General features: G+C 40.1%; 1 protein-coding gene across 12 annotated transcripts in view; it reads right to left on the bottom strand.

Annotated features, from left to right (window-relative positions):
* Positions 1–448: 448 nt before the first annotated feature.
* Positions 449–20614, bottom strand: part of LOC128733941 (zinc finger protein 189-like) — a 43449-nt gene continuing 23283 nt past the window's right edge. For 5 of the 12 annotated variants that reach the window (XM_053827825.1, XM_053827827.1, XM_053827828.1 and 2 more), the window contains 10 exons: positions 10037–10185; positions 9764–9837; positions 3997–4215; positions 3739–3878; positions 3536–3671; positions 2960–3449; positions 2301–2878; positions 1314–1855; positions 1012–1251; positions 449–560 (listed from right to left, as the gene is read on the bottom strand). In XM_053827825.1, coding sequence (XP_053683800.1) covers positions 477–560; positions 1012–1251; positions 1314–1855; positions 2301–2878; positions 2960–3449; positions 3536–3671; positions 3739–3878; positions 3997–4215; positions 9764–9837; positions 10037–10185 — 2652 coding nt within the window. In that variant the 3' untranslated portion in view covers positions 449–476. Of the gene's footprint in view, positions 561–1011; positions 1252–1313; positions 1856–2300; positions 2879–2959; positions 3450–3535; positions 3672–3738; positions 3879–3996; positions 4216–4359; positions 4506–9763; positions 9838–10036; positions 10186–11087; positions 11170–20614 lie in introns of those variants that run through there. The other 7 variants (XM_053827834.1, XM_053827829.1, XM_053827830.1 and 4 more) reach the window with 7 other exon arrangements.

Here is a 20614-nt window from a genome sequence, read left to right on the forward strand (position 1 = left end):
TGTTGGTGGTGTTGAGAATGGTGCTGCTGTTGCTGGTTATGATCTATATTCACAATAATACCGCTTTTATCGTCAGCGTCCGCATTCGGATGCTGTGGTTGTAGTTGCGAGTGATGGTGCTGCTGTTGCGATTGACTGTTTCCACTAGGCATATGTGCCTGGTGTGGGTGTGCTGGTGCCATAATAGTTCCTGACGGATGATGGATTATGAATCCACCACCGGTAGTGTTAGTTACAGTGGGTGTAATAGTCAACGCCGACGCCGTCTGTCCAGCTGCCGCCGTTGCCGCTGATGCAGCTCCGATTACTGAACTGCCAACGTTATTATCGGATCCGGGCCCAGCGGAGGCAACAGCAGCTGCAGCCGTGTTTCCAGCAGTATTTAGCAAATTTCATCCCACCTCATTTTTCAGTATGAATACTTTCTTCATTTCCTCCGTACCATCCGGTTTGGTTATACGGAGCATAGCCTCTTCTCACTCGACGTTTGACTGCCTCGAAGAGTCGTGAATGATCTCATACTTAATCACCTGTGCCGTGTTACTTTCTAGAACCTGAACCTGGGAACAGAAAGTATGCGGTGAGTTGCTGTTTTGGGGATTTATTGTCTTATAAAAGATGAATAAAATGATAACGTGCACTAAATAAGCATAACTTGAACAAAATACAATTTTGTAACTACCGTGTTTGGCATAACAACTACTTCTAGCAAAGCCTGGAAGCAACATATTCGGGTGGTCGGTTTTTATTGACAAGGTCCTTATAAAACAATAATTTTCAACTGATATTAATCAGCAAGTCATTAATTTTGATGTAGTGTCATTCATCTGGACGGAATAATTTAGAAACTTTCAAGGATATCATGGAGGGACTTGCTAATCTAGACTCTCGCGAAAGTTCAATGTTTTTCATTTTATATGCGATGCACTCGAATACCGAAGCCATTACAACCAAAAAGATACTGTTCACTCCTTGTAGTAAAGAAGCTTAAATGGACTTTACATATTGTACCTGCACAGGCTGGTTAGCGATAACCAGGTTGCGCATTGCGTGCTGCTGGTTGTTCTGGGCCTGGTTCTGTGCCTGCTGCTGGGCTTGCTGCTGTTGCTGCTGCTGGATCTGGTGTTGCTGCTGAGCTTGTTGCTGTTGTTGCTGCTGTGCTGCTGCTTGCTGTTGTTGTGCTTGCTGTTGAGCGGCTGCTTGCTGTTGTTGTTGCTGCTGAACAAGTGCCTCCTGATTGGTTTGTTGAATCTATAAAAAAATAAAGTTATTAGCACTGGTTTCTCGAGAGACAAACTATTGACTGAACCTACCACTACCAGCTGTTGCTGTGGTTGACCCTGTTGCGCCTGCGCTTGACTTTGAGCACTACCACGTTGATTCTGCTCCAGATGCTGTCGCTGATGCAGCATTAGGTGATTCTTCTGGAAGAATGCTTTTCCGCATTCACACACATGAGTTCGCACGGTACAGCCACCATTAGGATGACGTCGGTTGTGTAGCAGAAGTCCGTGTTTAGCAGCGAATCCTTTGCCACAGTGTCCGCAGTAGTGGGATTTAGGCTTGGCCTGTGCTAATACCACTGTTTGCTGATGCTGAACCTGCTGCTGCTGGACTTGCTGCGGTTGCTGAACGACCTGTACCTGCTGCTGATGTGTAGTATGGGTTTGAACTTGCTGCTGTTGTGGCTGCTGGTGCTGCTGAACCTGTGCCTGCTGATGAGGCGGGCTCTGCGGCTGTAACGTTTGCTGTACCACCTGACCGGAGGAGGTGATAATTTGTACTGGAACGGGAGACGATTGCATTACAGGATTTGTGGTTACAACGGTCGTGCCACCTCCTATTAGTGAATATTCTAATGGTTATTAGAATGCGTTTTTGTTTTTTGGCGGGAGGTTTTTTAATAGTGGTGTTAGGTGCGTGGGTAACGTAAGAAGCGATTCAGGAAGCACAATCGATTAAGTTGGGTTTGTGTTGGATAGTGCAACATGAAAATTGAGAAAAAGAAACAAAAAAATATGAGAATGGTTGTATTATCTAAGTCGACACAGCATGTTAGTTAACTGAAAAATCTTCGAATTAAACGATATTAAATTTTTAATATGAAATGAAATGCAATATAAAATAAAAAAAATAAAACACAAGCTCAGTGATTGAGATTAAACCTTATTACAAATTGCAAATGAAATCAGAACACTAGAGTTGTTAATAAAATTTTAAGTTTGCCAAGGAAAATTTAACAGAAAAGCTCAATCACAAAATAGTACGCAAAGTAGTAAAAATAAAGAACAGCTGAATACCTTGATTGACAGGAAACAGGTGACCGGGAAGAGCAGCGGTTAATGCGCACAGATCTGTCATCAAGCTCTTGTCACCGGTGTGCAGACGCAAATGCAGCGCCAGTGCTTCGCGGCTATTGAAAGCGCTACCACACTCGCGGCAGGCGTACTGCGGTCTCGGCGAGGCTTCCGGTGAACTCTGACCGGTGGAGATAGTGGTAATAATGTTGCCCGTGTTGACATCTTGGACGGTCTGCTGTCCTTGGTGGTGTTGGATTTGTTGTACTTCGATGTGCTGCTGTTGTTGCTGTGCTTGCTGCTGAGCCTGCTGCTGGGCTTGGGCTTGAGCTTGAGCCTGCGCTTGTGCTTGCGCCTGAGCTTGTGCCTGCGCTTGGGCCTGAGCCTGAGCTTGGGCTTGTGCCTGGGCTTGCTGTTGGGCGTTTGTCGTAACAACCGTATTGGTGGTTATGATTGTGGTATTCGACGAGTTTGGATTTACACCACCATGGGTTAATCGGTTGTGGGCGTTCAGTTCGGATTTGGTACGGAAACCTTCGCCACATGCAATACAAGGGAAAGGCTGATCGCCGGTGTGAATCCTGTGGAATGAATTAAATTCGCGTTAAAATAATACTAACGATAATAAGATTCGTGCAGCACGAATGTCAACCAATCCTTACCTCATGTGGGCAGCAAGTGTTCGCTTTTGCAGGAATTCCTTTCCGCACAGCGTGCACGAATGTGGGATGCGGCCGTGAAGCTTTCCATGGTTTACCAGCTGAAATTTGCGTGGGAAGGTAGCTCCACAGTCGGGACACACGAACGGATTCACCGAACCATGGAAACGCGAATGCATAACTAGATGCTCCTTCTGGGCAAAGCTTTCGCCACAATCCTCACAGACGTACGGCCGTTCGCCGGCATGAAATTTGCTGTGTGTCACCAAATGACGCTTCAACGGAAACGATCGACCGCATTCCTGGCACACGAAAGGACGTTCGCGGCTATGCACGCGCGAGTGGGTCAGCAGGTGGTGCTTTAACGTGAAACTCTTCTTGCATTCCTGACACTGGTAGGGACGATCCGTCGAATGAAGCAGCAGATGGGTGTTCAGGCAGTGTTTGTGGGCAAAATCTTTACCACAGTGAACGCAAACGTGAGGTCGTTCGCCTGCAGAAGAGCGGAGAAGATAAATTATTCAGCAAAGCGCAAAAACAAAGAACAAGCTCTAAAAATTTTATCATTGGAAAACTGACCGGTGTGAACGCGGGCGTGTGTTGTAAGATGATGTTTCAGCAGAAAGGACTTTCCACACTGGTCACAGGAGTATGGTCGCTCCTTCGGCACTACATTCGGCGTAGGGGCATCTGACTCTTGTTGAACGTATTCATTCTGAATAGTTAAAAAATAATACTTTAATAAAAGTGGCTATAAAAATGATAGGTTGGCTGTTACTCACATAATCGATTTCAACCGCTTCTAGCTTCGGCGAAATAGTTAACGATGGTTCGATTTTCAGTTGATGTGTCGACGTTGTGGCCTGCGAGTCTTCGCCTTCTTCCAGCCCTTGGATGACCTTTTGCACCTGGACGGCAATTGCTGGAAAGCGAATTCAAAATAAGCAGTACACGTTAGCCTTTTTAACATTAATTAATAAACAAATATCGAATATTCATCTATTCGTGCTGATTGCCTTTTGTTAAAGAACATTACTCACCCGCATGATGGCCTTCGGTGTTTGTCGTAATGGCGTGTTGATTGTTGGCGGCCACTGCAGCCGCCGCCCGTTTCATTAAAATATCGTTACATTCCTCGGCCGTTAGCTGTATCGGTCCCAGTGGGGACATGAATGCGGTGGCACCACCCGCTGAACCCGTGGTTAGAATTTTTGTCTTGGTATCGATGATCCCGTTTGCTAGGGCGGAATTAGATTGGTCTGATGATCGTGTATTGGATTTGTTTGCAAAAGTTTAGACAGTTATATGTACAATTGTTTGTTTATGTTTCCAGGTGTGCAGTTAATTTGAAGCGTAAGGGTTAGAGAAAGAAAAGAAGAAAAAAAAAACAAATGTAATTTTACCAAAATTTAAACTAAGTAAAGTTTTATCTAAAAGCAATAAGCCCATAAGGAAACTAAAGCTAAACGCCACCAACCACCAGTACAGTTCTGTTGTCAATAATTTATGCCTTAATTTGAATAGTCATTTCTACTTCGATGACACAAACTATTCCAACGACTGGCAGCTGCTGTTCTTTTGTTCTCATTTTATATAGTTACTATTATACTCTCCCGTAGCGTATCTGTTTCGCGCTGGTATAAAATCAATAAGAACGATTCCACGGGATTGATTGCTCGTACCGAAGCGATAAAAGGCTGAGCAGATCGTTTGCGCATAATGCATCTACCGACTTCCCGCACCACATCCTTCCACCTACCCATGCTTTACGGCAAGTCAAGCAACGCCACAAAAACTATGGAAACCAATTTCTTTTCCCTATCGGTTTTCAGTTAGGTAGTCAAACAAATGAATGGCAGCGATAAGAAGTTGATTAATTGGGCTTGGGTTTTATATTGCTATTGCCGATTCTATTCCGTGCGGTTTGGAATTTTTATTGGTATGAATGAATGGTTATTTTAGGAAGGAATATCTTCATCATCCTTAAGCGTAAAGTATGATAAACATTATGTTTTGTTTTAGTTTTATTCAGTTTAGATTGAATAGGAACCTCATGTTGGATACTCGTTTCTATAAACTTATGTCACACTTTATAATTTTTAGTTTCATTTGGTTTAGTTAGAATAAGATCCTGGTTGAACAGTCGTCTTATAATTTTCGTGATGATAGTAAAAAATAGGTAAGGTTCGGGAGGGTATTTTGAGCCTAATTCTAAATTCAGCCTAATAAATACTTAAGGGGGGATCGTACTCTGGAAAATTGGAAAAATCTAATTTTTGAGAGGCTTATACTTTAAAAATGTCAACTAAAAGGATTTTTTTGATATCTGATCTTGAAAAATACGACAAAAACTGTGAGTTTAGCACAAGGGAAGTGTTTTCTAGAAAGCATCTACGTGCCCAGCTGCCACCAATTAACCAATAACCAGAATACCCCAGCTCTTAACTTTAATTCCAGCATCCGAAAAAAGTTACGAAAATCTATTATTTTTCAACCTATTAGAGTGGGATCCCCCTTAAAAAAAGTCTTAGCCGATAAATAACCTCAATATTATGGACGAATGACGTAAAATGATATTTCTTAACTAGTGGTTTATTAGTAACTAACGAAACATATCTAGGTAACTGACCTTAGGAACGAACCAACTAAAATCGACTACTATTCAGATTTGTTTCTTCAATACCCCCTCTCAGTTGATTTCAGTTAATCCTATTTCATCTCGCAAGTTCAGGAATTGAGGATTAGCCTCACTTTCGTTAATAGATCTGCCTCTTCTTGTGTTATGTTGAATTTGCTTTTTAGCGTAAGCCGCTCGATATTTAACATCTATATATTTAGCAATTCTTGTTTCCTTCTTCTGAGCAATTGATACTGCACCTTGGTCCTCAAATGCTACTACGGGATATATATTCTCAGGTTTCATTAGGCCGTATGAATAAAACAGTTTGCTTTGCTTTTTCCGTCTGATGGGACAGTTAGCTCTAACTCTTTTATTTATACAGCCTATTGTATCGGTTATTCGTCTGCCTAGTTAGCTTCGAGGCACGATGCTGGTCTAATAAGCCAGTTGTCGTATGTTCAAATCTCGACTGGGCGATTTAATCAGTAGGATCGTTGCACTAGCCCCGTAATTGTCCTGTATTCACTTATAACCGGCTGCGAAGTCTGTCGATAAAGAAGTCCACACAGCCATAATGTTTTGCTTACAAAAGTGCTCATAGAAATGTATTTTGCTTTAGCTTATGACATTGCTACAGTGCTTTGCTTCTTTGAATTCCCAGCTGTATGCTCTCTATGCTATGTATGCTCTGTAAAGCTCTCTACTGTGCTCTTGTCCGGTACAACCTTGAGTACTGCGCTCCTGTGTGGAGTCCTTACTACACTAGCACGTAGATTCTAGTTTTAGTGTATCAGTAGGGTCAGTAGGCCTGTTGATATTTTTATACAAATAAACAAATGTATGGTAGGGTGGAAAGTCTTCAGTAGATATCCTAGGACATATTTTGGATCATTTTCATTACTGGCAAATATGCATCGACGAAACTAACTTAAAGGTATCGTATCACTCGTTTTACACGCTTCCAGTGTTCCGGTCCTGCCGAATCCTGAAATCTTGACAGAGAGCTGACAATATAGCATAGATCCGTTCTTATTCCTAGCATAAGATACATCAGGCTCACTATGAGCTCACGGTATGGGTGTTCACATTGTCCTTCGTAGCGTTGTAACTGCAATTTCCTTCAGCGGGCGTATTGCACGATTTACAGTCACTCATGCGGATGCCAAACCTATTTAGAATCTTTAGAGTACTCGAGTTGAGTCCTGAGCTTATGAGATAATTCAACAGCATAATTTGTTCAGCATAACGTTAAGAATTCTCTAAACCAATGTTTATGTCCGAAAAACCGCTGCATTTTCCAGCGAAATTGGTTCTAAAAACTTGCTTTTTTCGATGCTTCGCTGCCAACAACACTACACCATCAAATCCGCTAGTAGTTCTTGAACCACTTTCTCTTCAATTGTTTTTCGGTTCCTATGCCAACAGGCGTGCTTTCATGGTTTCGAAACGTAACTGGTTTTCAGAAAGACTTTTTATCGCCGTTGTTGTAACATCGAACGTGGCCGGCAAAATTATTAAAAGTTGGCTCACCTGATTAGGTTCTCTCACGGTAGCTCCCGTATCTTTGAGCTGCCTTATCAGATCATCAAATTTCCGGAAATGATCTTTTAGCAATGTGCCCTCCTTCATTTTGAGTAGCGAAAGAGACCTACGAATGTACGTTTGTGTAGCAAATCCTTTCTTTACAAACGTACTGGCTAAAGACTCCCACATTTTCTTGTCCTGGACATAGTTCACATGACTATGAATAAGGCCGCCAAAAGAAAATTTACCTTATCATTTTTCTTTTTAAATGCCGCTTTCATTACTTTATTTACGTCTTGAGCCGGCGGATCCAGTTTCATTACCTTCAAAACTCCGTGAGCTGCTTATTGCGCTTCGATTTTCCACGTATCGAAATTAGCAAACTAAACTACCCCGGCCTTTTTCGCGCGGGTGGTCATTCTGTGTTTGCTTCTACCGGAATCTTTAGTTCTAAAAACTTGCTGCTTCTAAAGTCTTTCAAGTTTGGAACGACTCAAAAAAAAAATGCTTCAAGAATCTTCAAATTATTGTTGACCTGATCCCATAACCTATGGATGAATAGCGAAAAATGATGTTTCTTATAGAGTGGTTTATTAGTAACTTACGAAAAATATCTAGATAAAAGATCTTAGAAACGAATGAACATAAAATCGACTGCTACAAATCAACAATTCTTCAACAAATATGTTATTATAACCTGAGAGAGAGGAGCCAGCTGGAATTGTTTTTGTGCATCGAAATGTCAGTGTAAACTGGGTAAAAACTGTTACTGTGAACCTTGATTGACAAGGAAAATATTTATTTGCAATGAAATTTCAAACCCCTTGATGAACTTGATTTAAATTGTACTACATATTTGAATTTTATGCATCAAATATAAGAAGAAGAAGACAACAAAAACAATCAATCTGTCACTGACCTGGCTCCTCTCTCTCAGATTATAACTATTCTCTCAAAGATGTATTGGCCCTTTTATGACCATTTATTTATTTACAACTATTTATTTACTATTTACCGCATTTTGCATTGTTAATCTTACACCAGATTGGCTTTTAGTTTGATCTGCTAATGAGTTTAACTTCTTTTTCCTTCTTCCCCTTCTTTTTCACTTCATTTTCTTTGAGCGAAATCGTCTGCGAGATTCGACTGTGATAATCGTGTAAATCGGGGTAGTCAAAATAGGGGCAAATGTCGCAATAAATAATCTGCTGTTTTTTATTAAACGAACATTAAAACAATATGTTCAACATTAGAACAAAATAGCTTAAAATAGGTTTTCTGCCGTTATTCGAAGCCAAATGAGTAAACGGTTCAATTTGATCCTTGCGAATTGAATACTTTTAACTAGTCTTCAGTGAAGGAGATCATTTCTCTGGTTGATTTTAGGCCGTTACAAATATTTTATAAAGTTTTTGTCCTTCCGGTGTTGGGCCAATGAAGGGGGGGGGCGAAAAAAAACAAAACTTAAAGTTTAAACGTGAAAACCTAATCTATTCTCTTTTTTAATATATACGTTATTATTTTCCATACAAAAATCTACGAAAAAAGACAAAAGCGAAAAGAAAACTTTTCGGCCGATTTTAGGAAATTCCATTGTTCGAATTTCCATTTCTGTTTCGTGCTAGAAGCGTGAACTCAACTCGTAAACTCATTTTTCGAGTTTTTCAGGCTGTAGAGCCCACACACAATTGATTAGATGAAAAAAATTAACTCATATCCTACAAATTTTTTTACTCCCAAGGATTTTTCAAGCCAATTTCCAAGGCGTGGTAGGTGACAAAAACTTTGAAAATTATTTGCAATGGCCTTAAACCATGAACAATAGCTACTAAAAATAAAGGAAAGTTTTGTCGCATACTCGAAATTTAAGGAAGAAATATTTAATTACCGCGTTGAAACAATTTAGAATTTAACATTTAAAAGTAAATTTGTTTATCTATATATTAATTGTTGATACATATATAGGCTTCTACATTATATGCTACCTGGTCCACATTCATGTGAGCTTCCAAAACCAAGAATTTTAAAAAAAGTATTAGGATCGTTTACTAAGAAATAAAAAACACCTTATGCAATATTTTCCGATTTAAAACCGATAAACAAACGATCTTTTGTGATGTTGGGTTTTTGTGCCGGCTTGAAAACTGCCATGCGTGCATTTCAAGGCGGCTTTTCCCAATCAACAACATTATTCATTAAGACATTTCTGTCGGATGAATTATACAAATAAATAACAAATAACAAATAAATAACAAATAACAAATAAATAACAAATAACAAATCATACATGGAATGTATGGTGCTAAATTTATCACTTATGAAATGTGTGTAGATAAAAAAATTGTAATTTTGAAAATACATAATACTTTTCCGACGATAAAAAGCCGTCTCCGGTCAACAAATATATTCCCTCAATACTAGATTCACCAAGCAAAACCTTTACCGCTAAAAAAATGTTAAACCATACCATCCCATTACCGCAAAACACAGAAGAGCTTTTTCCCGTCTCCTTATGGGCTAAGAGACGGCGGCTGTATTCAACAATGCGCGCTGAACTCTATCTACTCTATATGGCCGTAACGAAAAACCATCAGCCCGTACTCGAGAGGCCCATCAAAACCTCGGCGAGCTGCTGGCTGCTGCAGTGCAAGCAAGGTACTTACTTATAACTTCATGTTTCTTCACTGCCGGATGACCCGTGGTAACGGTAGCCGTGGTACCACTTGTGGTAATAATACTGTAAAATAACAAAAAGAGCATAAGAGTTACTGGCGAAAAAAAATGCAACCGCAGTCGAGCGATAAATCAGCGTCTCTGAACTGAAAGGGGTGAGGCACTGCCTAATTGAATCCCATCATTCTGTTGCTCCCGCATTTACCGGGAATTCAAAATGCAATTCAGAGGTACCGAGAGCGGCAAAATCGACGGTCACTTACCGTTGTGCTGTGCCCTGCTGCAACGCGGACGGATCGTTGACCACGATCATTCGTCGCACCGCACCCTTGTTGGTGGCATGCGTGATCGTTCCCTTGGCATCCTTCTGGACTATAATGCTAGCACCGTCCGGTAACTGCAAGTATGGCATCTATATCAGGAACGGACCCAACACATACACACAAACGCGCACAATGTTGGCGAGGATTGGTTTTTCATCGGAACGAAAGTGGGCAGTAAATTCGGGAATTACGGTGATTTTTTGGGTGATGATGAGAATTTTGGTGGATGGTGTGGTTGTTGTTGTTTTTTTATATTGTTTGTAAAGCAGGCATCGCACGACGCAACAACAGAACACGATATGGAAAAGAAAGAGAGAAAAAGAAGCAAACATGTGGTAAAACAGGTCGAGCTGAATGAGTGAGCTATATATGAGAGATAAAAACAAGAATTAATTGGTTCTGATGCGACGAATTTCCCGTTCAGAAAACAAATAAAACATGGAATAATCCAATAGCATGTTCACCAATTAGTATAATGTTTGAGGGTGTGATATTCTAACAGGGCATGATTTTGAATTAAGATTCAATTGAATTTTTAATACCACCGTAGCGTAGACGGTAATGCGGCTAAAATTTGCAACTGCACCATCAACAATTGCGATTTGTTACCAGTCAAAAATAATTGATACCTATCTCCCAAAAATTTATAATTGCACTTCAAAATTATTCTGTACAGCATCTGTAAAATATGGTGCAAGAAGCTGTTGACTAAACGCAAGGCATAATGTTGTGTTGGCACCGATCGGATCGTGTGAAGGTAATTCTAATGAGAGAGCTAGTGACACACAGTGGCTTAGACCTGTTGGCTGTACGAGAAAGCAAAAATAAATAACAAGAATGAAAGTGAAAGGATAACAGGTATAACCGGTCACTGATAAATGCCCCAAATACTCATGCCGGATCACCGATGCTTGCGGTGTGCAATACAAACATTAAACACGATGCAAACATTACACGTAACGTAATCCAAAAGTGACACTCTCTCTTTCACCTTTCGTCTATTGGAATTGCAGATATAAATTATTTCATAACATACACACAGAAGAAAAAATGAAGTACAATGCAGGACGACTAACAGTAGTAGTATTGCTTCTTGCTGAAAAATCTCTGTTGTAGCAATGGCACATGTTTGAGTGTTGAAAGCGAACTGTCAAAATCAGCTGTGCTTTATTTGCATCATTATCACCATTTGTTTTTGTCGCGTATCCTCTCTATCTGTGTTGTGACGGTTGTGTCTATGTAGCAACACATTCAACACTCACGATGATAGAGAGTAGATCTCGGTCACTGGGTTTTAGCCTTGTGTGCTGCTGCCGTGTAGGATACTTTTCTCGTCCAATCTCCTCTATAAAGCCCCCTGACTGGTGAATGTTAGCTGCTGTATGTCTCACTAGTGTGTATGTGCGTACACAATCGCCCCTTTCGACTGCAGACGCGCGAAGGGAACCCTCCGTGAACATGTGTACAACTAACAAGCAACAGTAGTGATGAGGGGACAGCCACAATTTCACACACAAACAGCTGACTAGGACCTACAAACAAGGATGAGGCGAAAGAGGACAAGAGAAATCCCAGAAAAACACACTGGGTTATATAAATATAGTAATGAGTAATTATAATAATCACAGATACAGCTTCAAACACCCATGGAAAACTGGTAGCTGTGGTATGATCGCAATTATTATCATGTTCAGCGGGGGTGTTACAAACACACACCTTCGACATCAACCGTTAACCGACCGACCGGCAGTCATCGACAAACGAGCAGGGGCCAGCGGCCACGGACTTAATAATGCGTACCTATACTTAGAACGAAAAGCACGTGTTTTTGATCATGTTGCAGTGAGAATCTGTGCTGCCTACATCTAACTGACACCTTGAAAACTTGTACAAAACAGTAAATCAACAAGAAGGAAAGTGAAAACATATACATATCATATGGAAAAAAGAATACCTACTAGCTACATGTATTTGCTTGGTTGCTTGTTGGCTGCTCAACAAAGCAAAAGTCTAGAATCATGCTGTTGACTTGTAACGATATGCAGAGTACTTAACTATGGTGCAAACAACGTTTCCTGTAGTTGTATCTTTACGCATTATTTTTTTTCAATCCAAAATTTTCACTGATCCACCTAAAATTAATTTTTGAAGACACTATGTTTGAATTTCATAGCAAAGGTTTTTCCAAAATGATATGCTTTGCTTAGTTTCATGATGGGTTTGTTTTAAGTCGGAAGTCATAACCCAAAGAAGCGCGTAAGAATATGGTTACTAGTCTATGGATTGACGCCAAAAGTCACAAATCAAATTCCCAGAAAAAACAATTAGGATGAGAATACTCTTAAACTTATAATCGAAAAATTTAGTTACATCAATTAGATCGATTCAGTAGCTCGAATCAGCTTCAAAGGCTCCAATCTAAACGAAACGATAGTCACTACTTACAATGTTAATTGGTCACTTGAAAGTGTTATTTCCACTGGAACAAAAAGCTCGAACGGATTCGTAAACAGCTCAGAAATTGTTCAAGGCTAGGGTGGCAGGCAGACCCTTCGTCATGTCTAAGCACGATTGAGAATTTATTTCGAGTTTTAAAGGAAATTATATCTGCACTTACTTAAATTTTTGGTACGAGATGATTTTTACAATTCTTGTCTGTATGTAAATGTACCGATTTAAACAGACAAAATATTTCGAAACTTACATCTTTAGTGAAATATAAATTTTTATCTTCCAGTTCAGCAGAAAGGAAGCTTTTATGCTGTCGTTATCTGTCATCGTAACGAAGAGACAATCCATAAATATTGATGCTATGTAATATGTAGTTTGAGTGTAATTCACATTAAATTTAGTTCGAAGACACGCCATAGACAAAGCCACCCAACACCCTACTTCAGATTATTCTCAATACCTATAAGAGAGTGAAAGCACTGAAAGCATCCCAATCGTAGCAAAACTTAATAGATAAACTTTTCAGGGGCTGAGAGTGCAAAAGAAGTCGCAAGCTTTGTTGCTAGGATAGTTTTCATTACGGCTACGGTAGAAAACACGGTGGAACTCATTCAAACTTACAAGTCCGCAGGTCCAGATAGGATTTTTCCAGTTCAGATTCAAAACATAGAGTCAGCGCTGGTTCGATACCGTCTTCTGGTAAAAGTTGACCGTCATAGTATAGAGAAATTGTTTTTTACCTAAACCAATAGCTTCGAAACAGATTATCCAATCCTCTAGATATAAGCTAAGGAAGTTATTCATAGAGAATAAATGAGCTTATATTTAAAACATCACGAAAACGGGCATTCGTCACTAAGTGTTTTGTATCAGAGTGAACTGAAGAAATTAATTGCAGGGTAATGTCGTTAGCATGGGGGCACTAGCATGGTGGGGCATCAAGATTTTACAGTTACTAAACTCGTGCTATCTACATATGTTCAAGCATTTTCAAACTTCTTATAGTGACAGCTAACTTTTCACAATATTGTGAGTTTTAATCGTACATTCAAAACACGCGTGCAACATTCAGCGACTAAATCTTACAAAGAAGTTTTTCGGGCTCAGTAAACTTTTAGTCAAGAAATGATGCATAAAACAGAATTATCGAGAAAAATATGAATACGAAGACCAGAAAAAAATCCCGTCGAGTAAGGTGTTTGGGTAGGCTACGACGAAATGCTATAAAAACGCTTATTGTAAAACTAGGACCATTGGTGTTGTCGTGGTTGGGCCATCATAATTTTAGCCCGGAAGCGCAATATTCAATAGAGAATGTCAGTCACGTGAAATATGATGAGAAATAAAGCAAAATTATTACGGTAAAATCCAGGATTGTTGTTGTTTTTACAACCAAGGATATACAAAAAAGCAGTGGTCGGTTCGGCATGTGAGGTTGCATACTACAATCCTAAAATCCTTCAATCTTGGGTAAGATATAAAATGTCCGGTAAGAATTGTCGGTCAGGTGAACCTATCGCCTACGTTTGCCGAAAACACCCAACATACTCTTACCGGGCAGTGTGACATAAGCTCACATGAGAGATTGCCAAACGCCAACCGAAATCAAAAAATCTGATTCTCTTCATCTCCCATTCCTAGCCACCTGGAGTACGCCCCTTTAGGATGATCTACCAAGGCCAGGGACGAACTCCTTGCTTTATCTACAAGAAAGGCGATAAGCTGGATTGTGAGAATTGCCGAGCGATCACTATCCTGAATGCCACCTACAAAGTGCTGTCCCAAGTCATTTTATCGATAGATTAGAGGGAAGTTATCAGGCTTAACGGAAGGTTTGGTCTACAACGGACCAAATCTTCACCCTGCCTTAAATTCGCCAGAAGTGCTACGAATTCCGAGTCTCCACGCATCACCTCTTCATTGATTTCAAAACCGCATGTGTATGAGCTATGTAAAATTCTGGACGAAAGCGGCTTTTCGGGCAAGCTTACTAGACTTATCATGGCTACGATGGACAGGATTCAGGGCTGTGTGAGAAACTTGGGTGGATTGTCGGATTTTCGCGAGATTCGAATCTCGCTGGGGAATTCGGCAAGGAGACGGTATTTCTAGCCTGCCATCTCTAACATTGCGCTTAAGGGTGTTATAAGACGAGCGGTGAACGAATTGCGGGGCACGGTTTTCAATAAATCCAGTCAATTTATCTACTTTGTTGATGACGTGGATGCTGTAGGCAGAACATTTGAGGCGATGGAAAATCAGTACACCAGACTAAAACGCGAAGCAGAGAAGATTGGGTTGAAAACAAATTCGTTTGAAATGAAGTATATGCTGGCGGGCGGGACCGAGCGGGACAGGGCCCGCTTGGCCAGTACCGTGCACTCAAAATATTGAATATGAAATATGAATAGTATGTGCAATTATACACATAAAAAATATGCGCATATGAATAGTATGTGCAAAAGTTTCGCGTACCCATAAATTATAACTGTGCGGCATATAAAGTTCATTGACTTGGCACATTGCAAAAATCTATGTGTGGGACACATAGAAACTATACGAAAAGTTTTCTCAGTGTGGTAATCGACTGGGATAAGTTCGAGGTAGTCGACGAGCCAGCCGTGAGATTAAAAAGCGTATTATCAGCGGAAGTCGGGTCTACTACGGTCTTCACAAACACTTGAGCCCCCTACAAAGTGCACACTGTACAAAACGCTAATTAGACCGATTGTCCTCTACGTGCACAAAACGTGGACACTGCTAGAAGAGAATCTACGAGCAGTAGGAGTCTTCGGACGGCGGGTGTTGCCGTCCCAAGTTTCTACCTAGCGCCTTCACGCGGCCATATCCGGTAATGCTCCATCTTTGAAATGGAGTAGCCGAGCTAGGAGGTACGCTGTTGTGTGGCACCGGCTGCCTAATCTTACAAATGTAGTTTAGGCAAGCGGAATCACACGACCCATTATTGTATTAAATAATATACTAATGATTTTTTTTCTTTTTTATGAGGTACAGTTAAGGTGTATTGGTGTTTGATGGTACCCTAGAACCATCCTTTAACCATAACAAGGATAACCATAAGAACTATGGAAATCTCAAGATAAGTACTCTGCTTTCATTTGTGTATTATTACCAGAGAGAAAAATTAAACTATTATTATACTATATTCTATATTGTATTGTATGTATGTAAATATATAATAACCATCAGGGCACTCGTTTGTAGTGGTGTGCTTAGGGAAAGTGGAGCAGCCAACTTTCTAAGGTTAACTTTGGTCCGGTTAACAACATATCATGGATAACGAGCAGGCCCTTCTCCCCACTTGCTGGGGCCATTCTGCATTAAGAGGGCTTATTCAACGATTTTCTCATGGATCTAGTCCCTGGAAGGCGATTCTCAACACCCCTGGTGCGTGTAAGTGATGTTGCTTACCGACTACTTCCCTTTTAGCCCTTCATACAGGATCTAGTGAATATGACCGATCGTTTAATATGTACAATTCTTTTTTAAAATTAAATAACAAGAAGTCAATTCTTTTTGTCATGATAGGCCCATTGCTATGAACGAACGTTCTGCTAAAGCAAGTGGTAGTACCCTATATTCATACAAGTTAATTTATAATTAACCGTAAAACGCAGTAATTCGGGACATATGAAATTCTTAGGGATAAAAATCCGTTATACCTTGGAAGCTATGATATATGATATGCCTTCAGCACAAAAGATCTTTTATATTCCGTTGGTAATGGTTGCTTCTAAAAACATAATTAGTTTGATACGTGTATTGCAGTTTTTAGAGCTATACGAATTTGTCCCAAATTACCCCGTTTTATGTCAAGTCAAAGGTTACAACACATGAAATGTATTTTAAGGATTTAACTAATTTATTAAAATTGCAGCACTTCAATCTTTGCATGCTGGGCACAGTATACTTGTGTGAAGATTGCAGATGTAAAATTATTACATTAATAACATTGGGTGGAATGTCTGTTGTATGATTTTTGACAAAAGCTGTGGGTCCTCTTTTCTTACCTTCAGACAATTCAAAATGCATTCAAAATGATTTGAATTCGAAATGTTCTAATTGTTCTTCTAGCAGTGTTATTTGATTAAGGCGATATGATTTGATGTGCCGCAAGACGAATTATCTCAAAATCCTAAAATGTCCCAGATAGTACATGTTCCAGTATCAGAATGGTTAATTGAGAGCAAGCTCCAAATAAGTGGTCATTTTTGAGGCTAATGCATAATGTGTAACTTTTTTCTAATGCATTAGGAAGGTGAATCACAGACTAACAGACATAACACTCTCTGTCCCACACACATTTTCGCACGCTGTAACAGCTATTTCAAATTTAGTTTTGATTGGAACTCTCTCCACATTCGTCAAAAGTGGCGCTTTTAAGAAAGTTCACCTAAAATTTCTGATTTTCTTCAAAGTATGTTTATCCGTGCTGTGATTCAATATACTAAACTCAATTTAGGGGACCACTTATAACGTGTCTGTTACTGGCTCTTACGTTGCACCTTTCCCGGGAGAACTTTCAAAAAAATAATAGTTTTTATGGCCATAAAAATGTTCACGTAAGTAGTTTCCCTTATTATTTTTTTAGAAATGCCGAATCATTTTATCTGTGCTCTTGAAAAACCCTAAAAAAAGTTATTGCAATGTGAGCTTACTTGTACATAAAATTCGTCGCTTTTTGTGATTAAGCGTGCGCAATAGATCAATATGTAAGTCAGAACAAAAGTGCAATATCAAGATCACTTGTACTTGTACTTGTAAGTTCATAAAATTTAAAATAACAACAGTTCAAATGACGGATACTGGAAAATCTTGTAGTTAAACCGGAGGACAGAGATGCCAGTAGCTCAACCACTTAACAAAAACCTGAATTTACAATACCGACACGCGATGGCTTATGATTGTAAACGAGATTTAGTATATTAATTGCAGCAATTTACGATAAACCAAATGTTTTGTCGAAAATGAATATATTTCTAGCGCCTAACAAACTCAATTTCCCGCTCCAACTGACTCTTCACTCCTGCGTTCCGGTATTTCTACATTCATTCAGCCAACATATTCGTTCGCTATTGACGAACGATTCCTCGCAATAAGGATAAAAACCGGGGGATACACAAACACCCATCCCATGCTGCAAGTCATCAATATATGCACAAATGAAATGTGTAATTATATCGGTCTGCTGTCGGGTTGGAGAGACCAAATTTATACCCACAGACAGACAGATTATAGCTGGAATCGTTTTGTGAAAGAACAATTTTCACAGAAATCACAAAAACACTACCCACCTACAACATTCTCGAACTATTTACCGAAACCGACCAAACCAACGAATTCAGAATGAAAAATATGATCCTGTTGGTGTAGCAACCATCCCACCACAACAAAATCCAAACATGTTTGAATGAAAATTCCATTGCTGCCGGTGTGCTGTGGGAAAATGTGGGTTGGATGGTACTCCTACCAACGCATGAAACATCGCCTGTTTGATAGTCCTTCTGAAAGACTAGGATTCTCCGTAGGGAGGCACCACTACTGCCAAAACTGAGCAGCAAGGCTGGCTTTGCATTTGCACACCAATTTTATAGCAAATGCTATGCGTGCCCCGTGGCTCGACAGTAGGCAGGCAGTAGGAGACAGTACATAGGATATACTCTCCACCACCCACTGCATTGATAGCGCTGTCACTCCCCAACAGGTCTGTGTGCAGCGTCGTGCAGGTTGTTGAAGGGTGGTGCATTTTTTCTTGTATGTATACTCAGACCGAGCTTTATAACACACTCAATTTATTTAATGCTACGACCGAGAACAGTATGGCACATACATTCAGGCGTTGCTGGTTTTATAAAGCGTGTGTGTGTTTTGCTCCGACGAACTGCCGAAGTGTTTCTGTTGGGTGGATTATTTCTTTGTCTCTGTTCGATGGCGCTGCTGAGTAGAGTACACACCGAGGCAGGGAAAGGTTTATGTATGGAACCCTGAGCACGCAAACGGCACGAACATCATCAGCATCAGCATAAAAACACGAAAGAGCAACTTGTGAATAACATTTTGTCGAAGAATGATGAAGCCACGGTTGTAGTACAGACGAAAACCTATTCTACACGTACCAGCACTACCAGCAGGAGCAGCACTTTGAGCAGCCGCATTTACTTTGTGGCAGCGGATATTACAAGTGCACGTTGGGCGGTAGCCGGAATCGGAACAAGCAAAAGTAGCATCAGTGATAAATTGCATTCGTGATTTTGGGGAAAAGCAGTAAGCATCTCTCGTCTCTTCCCACTGACTGTCATCGCTAACGAACGAAAGGTATTATGGATATTAATATATATTACATGCTAAGAGCAGCGAACTTTCGCCTTCAGCTTTTACGTAATTGAGCTCGGCTCCCCACGGAACGATAGATTATACAAATGCGCTGCACCCTTCGGGCTGCAGGAAACAGATATTGGGCTTATGATCGAAATAAGCGTTCATTTATCATTCCTCGGAAAGTGGACGCTTCTCCGACTCACTGTGACTCGACGCGAAGCGACTATGCAAACGAAGACCACAACGATGAGGCCCTGTTGTTTGCTTTGAATGCACAATATGCAAGCTACTTAATGCATGTTCTGTTTACTGACAATGGCTCGACGCTGCCGCCAAAGGTGCAACTGCAAATATTGCACATCAGCAGCTAGCTAGCTACTCGCTCTCTCTCTCTCTCTCTAATTACAGAGGAGAAGCTCTTGTTGCGTGTGCATCCTGGTCAACGCGAAAATGACCCCGGTTTTTGTGTGCATCCGTAATTGACCTAGCACCGTTAATTATTCAAATTGTGTCATCTACCAGACGGAGATGCGCATGAGTCCGACCTTGCTGTGCTTAATTTCTAATGTTGCACGGTATTCGCTAATAAAAGCAACAGAATATTAGAAATTTTATGTGATTTTAGATACACCTCAACTGACGAGAATTTGTTAACAAATTAGCAAGTCGTGCTTCGATGCACCATTCAATGACAATGACATTCAACAGTTTTCGTTTCATTTATCGCGGTGCAGTATAACTTGTAATTGCACGAGACTAAAATGTAACCAGCTCAATTAGATAAAAGGACTCTAATTAAACAACAGTTATTGTCCCTTTCATCAAAAATCAATTACAAAATCATAGCAAATTTGAACCAGCATTTGATTTTAGTTTGCGACGATTGTACTCATATTATTACCAGATTTTAGAAAACTTTGACAAAAATTGATAGCCTAGTAAACACATCACGGTTCCGTGTCTACAAGTAGTTTTTTTTTATTTACGTTGTTTCAAATGATTTTGTATGGTTCAGTGTCGTGCATGAGCTTGCATGTCAAATCGTAAAAGAAGATTATCGGACAAAGTCACTGGCACAAAAAAGTAGGGTTGTGGACCCCTTTGTCATACCTAAATACTGTTTATTTCGATTTTTTTACGGCACGAGATGGACTTTCCATTTTTTGCCTGTATATGTATACATTCATTTAGAAAGAACTTATATTCTATCCAACTTTCTCAAAAAAAAGTTAAAATAGTTTGAATCACAGCTCAAAATTTCTCAACTAGAATTTGCAATCGAAAATGTGGAAGATAGAATGTACTGGCCGTTTTCGAATAAAGTTTTGGGCGAATGTTATACGCTATCTGGTAAGCGAATGGCAGGGCTCCACGGATCAAGAAGTTATGCTTGCGTAAATTCTTGAACCAGAAATCAGGAAATATATTAGAAGTTTCTGCCTTACCTGACCCTTGACCCTGCATGCTTTATCGACAGATTTCGTAGCCAGCTGTTAGAGTACAGGACAATTACGGGGCTAGATCAACAATCCTACTGACTTTATCTAGTAGCACCACTTAGTCGAGATTTATACGACGACTGGCTTGTTAGACCAGCATTGTAACTCTAAGCTAAATAGGTGATTAAAATTAATTCCCAAATAAGTAAGAAAAAACTTGTGTAAAGGATGATGGGCCATGTTCAGAGAATAATTCGAGCAAAGAGCTATCACGGTAAATAGGGTACGG

Source organism: Sabethes cyaneus, chromosome 2 (assembly GCF_943734655.1).
Source record: "Sabethes cyaneus chromosome 2, idSabCyanKW18_F2, whole genome shotgun sequence".
NCBI classification, from domain to species: domain Eukaryota; kingdom Metazoa; phylum Arthropoda; class Insecta; order Diptera; family Culicidae; genus Sabethes; species Sabethes cyaneus.